Source organism: Ictidomys tridecemlineatus, chromosome 3, assembly GCF_052094955.1.
Source record: "Ictidomys tridecemlineatus isolate mIctTri1 chromosome 3, mIctTri1.hap1, whole genome shotgun sequence".
NCBI classification, from domain to species: Eukaryota; Metazoa; Chordata; class Mammalia; order Rodentia; family Sciuridae; genus Ictidomys; species Ictidomys tridecemlineatus.
The window spans coordinates 123,709,826-123,722,799 of NC_135479.1; the positions used below are offsets into that span (position 1 = coordinate 123,709,826).

General features: G+C 41.0%; 1 protein-coding gene across 1 annotated transcript in view; it reads left to right on the forward strand.

The window, feature by feature from the left end:
* Window positions 1-12,974, forward strand: part of Usp13 (ubiquitin specific peptidase 13) — a 105,628-nt gene that overhangs the window by 72,672 nt on the left and 19,982 nt on the right. Inside the window, exons 13-17 of the mRNA XM_005330276.4 lie at window positions 1,861-2,035; window positions 7,499-7,587; window positions 10,249-10,371; window positions 11,985-12,011; window positions 12,506-12,649. Of these exons, the coding sequence (XP_005330333.1) occupies window positions 1,861-2,035; window positions 7,499-7,587; window positions 10,249-10,371; window positions 11,985-12,011; window positions 12,506-12,649 (558 nt within the window). The remainder of the gene's footprint in view (window positions 1-1,860; window positions 2,036-7,498; window positions 7,588-10,248; window positions 10,372-11,984; window positions 12,012-12,505; window positions 12,650-12,974) is intronic.

Here is a 12,974-nt window from a genome sequence, read left to right on the forward strand (position 1 = left end):
AAGGGATGTATGGTTTGTTTCTTTTTAAGAACTGGGATTAATTGGTCTCTCTTGCCCATCTCAGGGCTGCTGACTTACATGTCCTGCTCAGTTCCATCAGTCTAAATAACAGAGAGATTCCCCAAAGATGAGTGGGTATATTTGGGAGCAGCATTGCAAAGGGAATGTGCATGCTTTAGGAAACTCTGTTAGTATTCCAAGAGGTTGAGGAAAGGGGGAAGTTTTGAAGGGCAAAATGAGGAGAATAATGTGAGTTGTTTCGGTACATTAATCCTTGGTTCAGTGATCAGTAATAAGTGTGGCTTCTGTCGAAGAATGAACAGTTCTGGGCAGGTGTCCTTACAGAAGTATTTTTGTTGCAAGGTTGTGGTGGACTTTGTGTGAGGTTGTGGTTCCGACAGTCTTTTGTGACAGTTCTTGTTATCAGACATATAAGGATGACATCCCTTCTTTCAAAACCTCCCTGCTTAGTGTACTTTTGTTGTTAGGGTTTGACAAAAGTGACTCCATTTTGATTTTAGCCACTTCCACGGTCCCATGGTCTCTAACTCACCATTTATAATTTAAAGGTGGTAACTATCTTTTTTTTTTTCTCAAAAGGATATTTACAATTTAGTCCCTGGAAATTGGTCCCTAGAAACCCTTCATGTTCTTATCACATATAAGTGCATCATCAAGTAATTGTGGACTAGGGAAATGAAATAGGAAATGAAATTGGAAAATACATGTGTGTATAAATGGGCTTAAAAACTGACCTGTCAGGAAAGAATTTTTGTTATTGTTATTTGGTCACACACAAAAAAAGAATTGACCAGAAAGGCCATTCAAAATACCTGTGAAGTTTTGTCTGCAGTTAGTTTCCTGGGACAGATCTGCTGACTCCTGGGAGGTTCCTTGTGCACTCACTTCTTTTTCCCTCAGAATTTGATCACTTAAAGAGGGATCATACAGAGAGGCTTCTGGGAGGACAGGTGGGCTGCTTTGACATCTGAGGCGCTGGAATCCTTGACAGGCAGGCGTCTTGGCAATGTTGATTGTCTCAGGAGGTGTGATGGCAGAAAACTGCAGTCCTCATTTTCATCCTCCTCCTTGGCCCCGCAACACCTTGGAACCTGTGACCAACCATAGTTGCTGATGGAACCAAATCAGAAAATGTGTACCATGGGGGTCTGGTGATGGTGAGGAGCTGTAGTTCTCTTTATTTATTTATTTTTTAAAAACTCCTCCATTGGTCATTTTATTTTAGGACAGTTTATAAAGTTCACAGGAATATTTTCATGTTTTTGTGTTTGATCCTTTGCAAGATTTGACCACTGGACACAATTTAATATCCCTTTCTGGCCTCATTTGTGAGTAGCAGGGGCATGCTAATCAGGGTTTTAAGTCTGACTTTGTCAGTGATTAACTGGTTTTGAACTTGGGCCTCAGTTTCTTTACAAGGGAGTGAGGGGCTTGGGAAGAGGCGAGACCTTGGATCTCTTTCAGCTTCAGAGTTCTCTGGGGTGAAGGTCTGTGTTTTGGAGGATGGCATTTGGGTAATTCCAGGATTGACCTCTAGGCAAATGAAATACCAGGTTCATGCACCATGATATCACATGCATGATCTGAACCAAGCACAGTCTCAAACAGGAAGAGAAAAAGGTGAATGACTGGTTGCAACCTGTCAGTGCTACTCCAAAGACATTCCAGAGAGCATCAGCCTTATCTGGATCTGAGAAGGGCAATTATCTCTCTCTCTCAGACCCGGATCTAGCCCAAGAAGCCTTCAGGGAAGTTTGTTCAAAGAGGAGGTTTTTCTTTTCAAGAAGACCTGAGGGATTGATTGCAAGGTCATTCTTTTTTTTTTTTTTCCTCATTCAGATGAACTGATTGCCTATGAACTAACGAGAAGGGAAGCAGAAGCCAACAGAAGACCCCTTCCTGAGCTGGTGCGAGCCAAGATACCCTTCAGTGCCTGCCTTCAGGCCTTTTCTGAACCAGAAAATGTTGATGATTTCTGGAGCAGTGCCCTACAAGCAAAGTCTGCGGGTGTGAAGTGAGTGTGTGTGGTCCTGGGGCGAGGAGGGAGGGGCCTTGAGAGGTGGGGACGGGGTAAGGGAGAGGAAGCAGGGTGTTCCAGGAGTCTGCACATGCTTGTTCCTGTGTGGTGGGATTGGATTATGAGTCATACAATCTGATGGTCAAGGATTACACCTACCTGAGACCTGCCCTTTAAGACAGGCTTATATTTTATATTATGCACTAAGAGGGAAAGGGAGTGCTATTTCTTTTTTCTTTTTTTTTTTTTTTTTAAGTGCAACATTTTGGTTTGTTCTTTGTTAGGAATTTGCCTTTCTTTTTAATTTGTTTTCTTTTCTGAATTTTTGTTGGTGTGAAGAGCTTACAGTCAAGAAACATCCCTATCCCCACATGGCAAGAATGATGATTAATGAAGAAATTATAAAACTCTTTATGTCAGGCTTCAGTATTTCAACTCCACTGGGGTATCTTTTAGTTCTGTAATCAAGATTTGGCTTTGAACTTGGTTGACTGTGTTCCCATTTGAAGACTTGGAGTCTCAGGGCAACTCAAAGTGGGGATAAGGGCTTCTGAACATTGTTCAAAGGAGCTGATCAGGACTTGGTCAGGAGATGTCCTCTGTTCATATTGTGAAGTTGGTTGTCAGATTCATGCAATTTTTTTTTTCTGTACTTGGCACCTTAATTGATTTGACACAGTCGGTCCTTGCTAACATACTATTTGTTGCTGCACTCAATTGCAGAAAGAGTTATAGTCGTATGAAATGAGGGAGGGTCTGCAAGTTTGGCTCTGGGAGTTTTGCTTCTTTTAGATATTCTTTGGCCCTTCTCTGAGGCTAAGTCTGAACTCTCAGTTGATGCAAACAAAGCTGAGTGAAGGTTGGAGAGTTTTTGCTGGCTGTTTTTACCATACCTCAACGAGCAGTCAAGCCTGGAATCAGTTAAACTCTGCAAAACCCATCTCTCAGGATTCTGCTTTATTTCAGATTAGAGATTTCACATATTAAAAATGGGAAAGGAAGACAAGTGATTTCAAAACAGGAAAAAACCGAAGCCATATTTTCCTAAAATAATTTTTAAAAAGATCCATACTCAAATGAGTTCTACTAATAGTTCATTTAGTTGTTAGCTATCCATCTTGGGGTAAGTTTTCATCCCAGGATTCCCGGTTATGGTTTTTGTGTGTATGTGTGTGTGTAGATATTGATGTTGTGTTGTGTTTGTGCATGCGTGTGTGTTTGTGTGTCCTTGCTGATGACAGTGGGTAGCTGGCAGGTGAGAGACACTGTAACTTGGAGACACCTTTGGGCAGTGAGAAACCCTCACAGCCCATTAGTGATGGAGAAGTTTTTCTTTAATCATTCACTATGGATTGAAGATTCTTTAAACATTTGTTCTTTTCTCTTTATGCTTTTGTTGTGATTCTGTATGGGGGGTAGAAAGGGATCATGGATCTGGGAGCCTAGAAAGCCCCAGGCCAGGTATAAGCTGCAGAATGGAAGTGTTCTTCCTTTCCCTGGACCCTGGCCACTCCTCTCTGCTCTTCAGAACAGTGACCTGGTGCTTTAGAGTGCTGGGTACGATACGCTGTCCAGGCCTGCCATTCCCCGCATATGTCCTGCCAGGAAGGAGCCTTCTCAACACTTGGAAAAGACCCATCTTTAAAATGGGGCTGGAAGGCATTCGCTTTCCACAGATGGATGGATCCTCTGAGCCCTATGCTGGTGTTCAGGAGATCCGGATTCTTCTGTGTGCACTTCTCGGCTTATCTTGGGTTTTGGGCAAAGTCACTGCCCAGTGTTCTTCTCCCATCTGTAATGGAGAACTGTCTCCATCAAATGCTACCAAAATATTCAGTTGTGGGCTGTGCTAACATCTAGAATCCTTGAGGAGTTTCTATAGTGCTTCAAAGTAGCTATTTCTCTGCATACACACAATGCCCTGCTGAGTTTTTTTTTTATATATATACATGAAATAATTAGTACTAGGTGTATGATAATTGTTAGTAATGGAAAAAATGGTTCTTGTTGGAAAGAAAAAAAATGTTAAAAGTAATAAAACAATGATCATTTATTGCACATTTATTGTCAGAGCATGAGTCAGACAGTTACCATTGGTTATTGCATTTAGTCCTCTTCTTAGTGTACGTTACTCTCCCATTTTACAGATGAGGAAATAAAAGAAGTAATTGGCCAGCAAAGGGTAGACTTGAGATTCATTCAGGTCTGACTGAGTTTAGAGATTAAGTTCTTAAATGCTGTACTATGTAAGGACCTCCTATTCCTTAACATGCGTATATAGATTTCCTTGTTCTTTAATATGCTTGATCATGTTTTAAATACTGTCTTTGGGAAAATCAGTTAGTGGACTCTAAACATTATTAGTTTTGTTTCTTTATTTCCATCAGGGAAGGCCGTGACTCAGCCTATACATTGTTAATTTGGGAACTTGAACATTTCTTTCATTAGACCTAGAGCCTGAAAGGCCAGAAAGAGGCAAAAGGTGTCCTGAAGATCTTGGTGGACCTCATGGGTCACTGTGGACCAGACATGATGGCCCTTCCCTTATGTGGTCCCAAATGGACCATGTCTGGGAAGAACATTTAGGGTATGAAATGTTCATTCACCCAGCAATTGTTATTGCTCCCCTGATATATTCTAGACAGCAAGAGGAGCAAGACCTGGCCCCTGCCCTCAAACAGCTCTCAGTAAAGGTTTGAGAGGGAGAGATTTCCACTCACCCTTTATCAGTCATGCAGAGAAGAGCGTGGTGTAGTCTCTAGAGCACACCCTCTAGGTCAGCTATGTGGCCCTTGAATCTCCAGTCTAGATTTTGGCCACTTGACCTCACCTCCCCAGTCCCTGGGTTCCTCATTTGTGAACTGGGATAATACCGGAACTTTCTTCCCAGAGTTGGGGTGAGGATTAAGCCAGTTAAGCCACTAGAAGTGCTGTGCACAGTGCCTGGCACAGAGGGACTGCAGGATGCCAATGTTATTAATCTTCATCTTTCCTTTTTTTGGGGTGCTTGTATTATATGAGTGGTTGATTAATTATCGTATTTTCAATGTACTTATTAAAAGGGGTAGAATTTTTTTTGTGTGTGTTTTATTTGTCAAATTTTTAATAAAATAGACAATCATTTTAGGGAGAGGGGTAGCTTGTATTTTTTCTTAATAAAAAGTTTTCATAGTATTTTTGCCTTAATTGTAATTAGCGAACAATTGGCATATTTTAAATAATGTTGTCAGGGCCTACTCTTAAGGGTTTTATGTGTTTTAACTCATTTAATTCCCATAATGACTATTTGAAGTAAATTATATGTCCATTTAAACCAGTGGAATGATTTGTATACTGATAGCTTTTCTTAAAAATGCACGGCTTTCAAGAAAAATTTTAATTCCAGGAATTGATTTTTCGGAACAAAAGAGTATGTAGAAGAGCATAATTTATGACATTGTTCTATTTAACAAATTTTATGACCCTGAATAGGGGTTAATGGATGTAGAATACCGTTACTTTTGAGATGAAATGAACAGGTTCACATTGAGCAGTTGCTACGTGTGGGGTCAACTAGAACCCCTATTGAGGCTGTAGAGACAAATAAAGAATGTTTAGGGTGAATCCAGTGAGGAGACATGTGTCCTGCCCTCTCACCCTCTTAGGTGATGTGTCAAATGACCCCTGCCATGCCCTCCGCAACCACACATTGCCCACCATCCACGTAGATTTGGCAGCTAAAACTTTACCTAGATGCTGACCCAGAGCCATGGCAAGAGCCTCAGGACTCCTGCATCATATTTAAAATCATTGATTTAGTGATGACTTTTGGTGAAATTCACTGTTAGGTATTTTCCAGATTTTAACTTACTGTAAGAAGAAAAGGTCAGAAAAGTAACATCTTTGCATTAGTTGAAAATATAATACCAGTGGAGTTTGTTGGATTTTGTTGAAATTGAGGACTTTGCTACATTTGAATAAGAGTGATGTTTATTACTGCTTCTCAGAAGACTGAAAAACCTAATTAGAGATAATATCCATTTCTGGAGAGAGCCAGGATTTTCTTAGCATGACAAAGCTCCTGTTTTCTGGACGGCTCCCTTATGTTATTGCCTATAGCCGCCTACCATCCTTGTGATGGAGAATTTGGGATACAGAGAGGCTTACATAACTTGTCTGGGGTAAAATAAAAGTCAGCAATACATTGATTCAGTGTCTTAGACCTCAAGGATTGACAAAATTCATGGCAATTTCTTAGGCATATATCATATTTTCTGTTGTGCCAAGTGGTTTTATACTATTTCATGAACATTACACAGCCAAGGAAGGTAGATTTTATTAATAAATCCATTTTTAAGGTGTATTAACAGAGCCTCAGGAGTGTCAATGATTTGTTGAGATTTGGAGTACATTGAGGGACATAGCCAAAACCCGAATCCACATCTTTCCACTCTTTTTGTAGTGTTCTCTGTCCTATGCTATTGCTTATCTTTTACACTAGAGGGCAGCATTGCATTTGCTTTGTGAATTATGAACTGATGCATTCTAAATAGAAGACCCCCCAGGGTTCAGATTTGAAAAGTGGGGTCTTTGTGAGGGAGTTCTAGAATCTTTACTTGTAATATTTGTCTAGTACTCATTTTCTTTTTTGCACACACCTACCACACCCACATTGACTACAAAAAAAAAAAAAGAGTTATAAATGTGTAGCGAATGAGCTAATCCTGGGCTGTGAATTTGGTATACAAATTGAATAATCTGCATAAAACTGTCAAACCCAAGCCCAGGTATTTTGACCTTTCTGAAAGTTTGAGAGAACACAAGATATTGCGCACATTTATTAATTTTAAATTTTAAGTCTCAGATTTAGATAGATTATATAATTGTCCCATAACATAGCTACCTTTAGGATCAATGGATTTAGGTGCAGTACTATTTAATGAGGCCCTGGAAATTCCAATAGTCCACCTCAACCAAAGTTCCAGTAAGCTGTCCATATGCCAATTCTGTGTGGTTAGGTAGTGATTCTCAGTGGGAATGTAGGGATAGGTGTTTCAGGACAACTCAGGGAGCTTTATAGCCACTCAGTGCTATAAAGCACACACGCCTCTGAACACCTACAAACACAGAAGCTATATTTCAGTAAGGAGGTTAGAAAAACAAAAAGTATGTTTCAGAAATATAAAGTGTTACAGCAAAGTGAAAATAATAATTTTGAAATGAGCCCAGTCATTCTCAAGGGCCAAGATTCTTCCACATTAAACATTTTCTTCTTGGGGAGAGGCCAGATGGAGTGAGCAGGAATGAGTGTGTGCACACTTTTATGACTGCATTTGAGTGTGTTGTGTGTGCTCCAGCCAATCACAGGAATTGTTAGGTGTGCTTTAGACACAGCTTATTTTGCTTCATGAATTGTATTCACTTTTTTTTTTTTTTTTTTTTTACCTCATTTAATTGATGTATTCCCCTTGTGTTTCTCAGAACGTCCCGCTTTGCCTCATTCCCAGACTACTTGGTCGTGCAGATAAAGAAGTTCACTTTTGGTCTTGACTGGGTTCCCAAAAAATTTGGTATGTATCTTTTGCATGCTTTTGCTTAAAATGTCAACTTTGCCATTTAAAACACATGGCCTGTGACAGAGCCTATGTAATTGACTCCACAGACAGTTCCATCACATTCTTTTTTCCATTATTCCTGCCTTTCCCTTTTGAATACAAGATAGGCACTAATGATTAAAATGACCACATACCAGTCCACTCCCCTCCAGTAATGGGTGTAGAAATGACCAGATTCTGAGAGTGAAAGCTGGGCTCTCATGTCCTACTCCCGTGCATACAAATTACCCAGGATCTCAGGAAAATGTGGATGCTGATTCTGCAGGTCTGGGGTGGACTGAGATTGTTCTTCTAACAAGCTCCCAGGTGCTGCTGGCCCAAAGACCACACTTTGAGTAGCATTAGTTGGAGATATGCCTTCTTCCTAGCATCCCTCCTCTGTCTCTGAGGCAGTTGGCTGTAGCTAGTGACATTTCCTTAAATCACACAAATCTCCTTAATAATCTAATAGAAATGGTTGCATTAAACAGTCAAAAATGGGATGTGATTCTGACTTCATTGGGCTTTATTCTTGCTGATTTTAAAGGCCCTTGATCATTGTTAGAGTTTAATTTTCAAGACAATGCTTAAAACCTTTTTCTTACAATCGGGATTAAATATGAAGGCTGTTAGGCTGCCCTCCGTGCTGTGGAAAAGATGTATAGTTTTACCCTGTGTTGTGTAGTTTCCCATGCAGGTACTTACAGTGTAAGCCTGTCTTACAGTTTCTATGCAACTGTACACTTATGGAAACAAAAGAAAACAAAACAGTGCAAGTCTTATGGCTAACCAAGCTCTTACCAGAGGAGATAGGTAAAAAGAATGTAAAATCCACTGGAGAGATTCCCAGGACCCCTGGGCACTGTCAGATACGAGGCCATTGTTTGCCAAGGGAAGTCGTGTTGGAGAGGGCCACTGAAAACCAGGGGCCCTTGTTTGGCTGCTGGGATAGTTTTCTGGATGGAGTGGGGCTAAGAGCAGATGCGGATCACCCAGCTTCTCTGCTGGACCCTGAGAGAGCCTTTAGTTACCTGAGAGAAGAAACTGATTTGTTCTAAAGGCTTTGGCCTACTTTGGAAACAGTTTTCTTATTTTTCCTTATCCTTGGAATTTCTATAAGGAACAAAAATTTGAATCAAACTTTACTGATTTGCTGAATTTCATGGAGTCCTAAAGCTAAACAGGTTATTTTGTTTTTTTTGGCACCGGGGATTGAACCCAGAGGCTCTTTACCACTGAGCCATATCTCCAGCCTTTTTTATCTTTTTATTTTGAGACATGGTCTCCTTGAGTTGCTTAGGGCCTCGATAAGTTGCTGAGGCTGACCTCAAACTTTTTTTTTTTTTTTTAAATATTTATTTTTTTAAGTGTAGTTGGACACAACACAGTGCCTTTATTTTTATGTGGTGCTGAGGATCGAACCCAGGTCCCGAAATCCTAGCCCTGACCTCAAACTTTTAATCTTCTACCTCAGCCTCCTGAGTTGCTGGGATTATAGGTGTGCACCATTGTGCCTGGCTAAACTGAATTTTTAATGAACCTGAATTTTCCTCATGAGGAAAAATTGTATCAATTTTGCTGGTCAATTTTTGCTTCTCCCTGAAATTAAAAAAATAAATTTAAATAAAAACTTGACTTTGTTCTTTGAGTTGTTCTAAAGTAGGATATATATTCCCAGTATCATAAATGGTTTGGGGGACAAAATTTTTTCAGTTTCTGTTTGCTTGCCATAAGACATCCTGCCCCAGCATTTGAATTTGTTTTTCGTTATTATTTTATCTGAATATATGCAATGCTAAGTCTCCACATGCTATTATAAATTTTGTATATGAGTAAGTCAACATAATAACAACTGAACCAAAAAAGGGTTTCAAGAAAAATGTGTCCCTAGGACTCATGCACTTGAGATTTAATTAATTTCTTTAGAACTTCATTATTTATTACCTTAGAATGATCACAGTACCTATCATGATTTGGAAAAGCTGTCAACTAGGATTACAAACTCAAATGCCTATTAAGGACAGGGTGTAGTAAACTAAATGAAAGAGGTAGGCTGGGATAAGAAATACACAGCCATGATCTTGGTAAAGACATAGATTAGAAAATCATCTCTCTACCATAAGAATCCGAATAGTATGAATATGATGCTTGGGGTTGTAGGGGTAATAGAGAAGAGCGGGGTCTGTGTTAGAGCGCCAGTGTCCAAGTAGAATCTGAAGGTCAACTCCAGATGATTGTTACTACATGAGAATATGCTATTTCAAAATAAGTTGGAAACCTGAAACTTTAAATGAACTTTAAAGATTTAAAAATTGGAATATGTTGCCATCATCTGAAAAACACCAAATAGAATGTGTCTAGGTCATGACTGATCTATGAGCTGCCAGTCTGTGACCTCTGACTCAGTGGATTTGTTCTCCGTTCAGTGGGAAATCCTGCTGCCCTCTATACTTACCCGAGTTCTCCATTAACCTCTCATTAGTCTCGATGGATCTGCTGGTCTGGTGATCTGTGTGCTGACTGCTCCTTCAGCTCTGCCTAGACACATGCAGATAGATTCTGAAGTCCTGGTTTTATAATTAGGTGATTATGGAGTTTTGGACAGTCCTGTGAATATTATGTCTCTCATTTTTGCAGACGTTTCTATTGACATGCCAGACCTACTTGACATCAGCCACCTCCGAGCCAGGGGGTTACAGCCAGGAGAGGAGGAACTTCCGGACATCAGTCCCCCCATAGTCATTCCTGATGACTCAAAAGGTACCCGGCCTCCAGGAGCACGTGCTGCACCCGCCACCCTCCTCCACAGGACCATCACTTTCTTAGGGTGTCTTCCTGTGATGTGGCCCACCATAGATAACACAGAATTGAGGCGTGGCTGCAACTTTAAACTAGAAATTCACCCCACGAGGGCACAGACCCATCATGAGTAGTTGAGGGGGAGTTTTTAGGTTGTATTGTCTCTGACTGTGGCTTTCTCCCTTCAACTCCACCTCTGCTTCCCCCAAATGGGAAAAGGAGTTGTTTCCTGCCTGTGGGGAAGAGGTGTCTTTAGTGGCTCTTAGTCTAGGGGACTGTGTTATTCTTGCCAATGCCTCGAGACAACCAAAAGGGGCCATTCAACAGGGTGTGTTGGTTTAAAAAGTCTGGATCAGATTTGACCTCTCCAACGTGGTCACTGCTTCTTAGCAAGGGCATGCTTTGCGTTTCCTCTTACTCTGATCATTAAATTGGTCATCACTCAGGATCTAGAACTTTATTATATTTTTTGCAGTGCTGAGATGGAATCCAGGGCCTGACACATGTTAGGCAGGCGCTCTACCAGTGAGCTGCACCCAGTCCTCAGAATACAAGATTTTTTTTTTTTTTTTTTAATCAGGGAGTGAACCAAAGGGCACTTAACCACTGAGCCACATTCCCAGCCCCTTTTACCTTTTTTATTTTGAGATAGGGTCTTGCTAAGTTGCTTAATGCCTTGCTAAGTTGCTGAGGCTGGCTTTGAATTTGTGATCCTCCTGCTTCACCCTCCTGAGCCACTGGGATCACAGGTGTGTGCCTCGGCACCTGGCTGGAATACATAACTCTGTAAGGGAAAAGTACAAGCAAAAAATAGGTGCTTCACCTTCATGAAAACAGTGTCATAAAATTCTTGGTTTAATTATTAGCTTAGTTCTTTTGATTAAATCAGTTTCATTCTGGCTTTGTTTGCTCACCTGTTTGCCGTTTGTCTTCCTAATGAGTTCATTAGGTAAATTAGCTAATAATGATAGGGCCCTCTGGGCTCCTCTGCCAGGTTTCCCATCAGTTGAGTAGTGAAGGTTATTGCTGATGTTCAGTCCTGCAGAAGGGTGAGAGGAATGCCCAAAGAGTGAGATAGGATTCAAGGCAGGACTCTGTTAAATTGTTCTCTAATGCAAAGTCACGTGCTAAATTGTAGAGACAGGTGAGAAGGGAACTGCACAGGAGGCCCTCTGGGTCATGTGGACAGGTGGTTCCTGAGAGGGGGTAGGAAGGAGATGTATGAGCATCACAGAAGCACAGGCTGGTTAATGAGCATAGCTCTCATGCTTTCCAATCTTTCTAATAGAGTCTTTGGTTTGTAACTATACAGAGTTCTTCTTTAAAATACTGGGATAGAAATTGAGTTCATGAAGATACTAATCAGAACATTATGTCTTATCTGTTCTAAATGCCCCAAACCTGTTATTTTCCCTCATTACTGTAATTACTTTATGTTATGAAGACTGCAGTGGTCTGTGTGGGGCCCTTAGGGGTGAAGGGTTTAGGGAATGCCCTGGATTGATGGTTTTTCTTTTTCTAAAACTCTTGGACAGGGCTTGGTCTCATTTTCTGCTCTCTCCCTTAATTTCCAGATCGGCTGATGAACCAATTGATAGACCGTATGTACCTTTTTAAAAATTTCAGTAGTTATTTTTCTGTGACAGTTTAGCAGGGTGTCATTTTTCTGTGTGTGTGCGTGCGTGTGTGTGTGTTTAGCCTTTCCTGGGTGGGAACCATTCTTTGTGAGTCGAGGAAGCAGTAAATGTAAACCAATGCCGTGATGATTAGGTAGCCCCTCGAGGCTCAGGAATGTGAGAGCCACTCAGCCCTGAGTTGGAACCCTGGCTTTGCCATTTTTGCCTGTGTGACTGGAATGATTTACTTACCATCTCTGAGCCTCTGTTTCCTCAAATGTGAATGGAGGTTAAGGATGCCATTTCCTCCCTCAAATAGCTTATGATTTAGATAGCTTAGGACAAAATGAGCCATTATTTAACACCAACAGAAGAGTGCTTTATTTGGGTAGCCTGTGGATAAGGGGGGAAGAGCAACTAAGGTGAGAAGAAATGGAGAGTGACCGTTTCACATGAGAGTGTCCCACTCTGTTCTGCAGCCTCCGACATCGATGAGTCATCCGTGATGCAGCTGGCCGAGATGGGCTTCCCTCTGGAAGCGTGTCGGAAGGCTGTGTACTTCACGGGAAACATGGGAGCCGAGGTGGCCTTCAACTGGATCATTGTTCACATGGAAGAGCCGGGTAAGTGGTGGGACTGTGGAATGGCTTTGGAGTCTGATGCTTGGTAATGCTAAGCCTTGGTTCTTCTCTGTCCCCTTTGGATATGTCCCCAGGAAAATAACATTTCAGCTCATGATCTGCTATAATAGTAGACAAAGTCACAATCTTTGTCTTTATTTCTCTTCTTTTAAATAACAGCTTTATTGAGGCATCCTTTGTCCCTTTATTCATTTATTTTAATTTGTAGTAGCAAAATGATCGTTAGATAGATGTAGGCTATACATCTCTCTCTCTCTCTTTTTTTTAACTGGGGTTTGAACTCAGGGGTGTGTCACCACTGAACCAT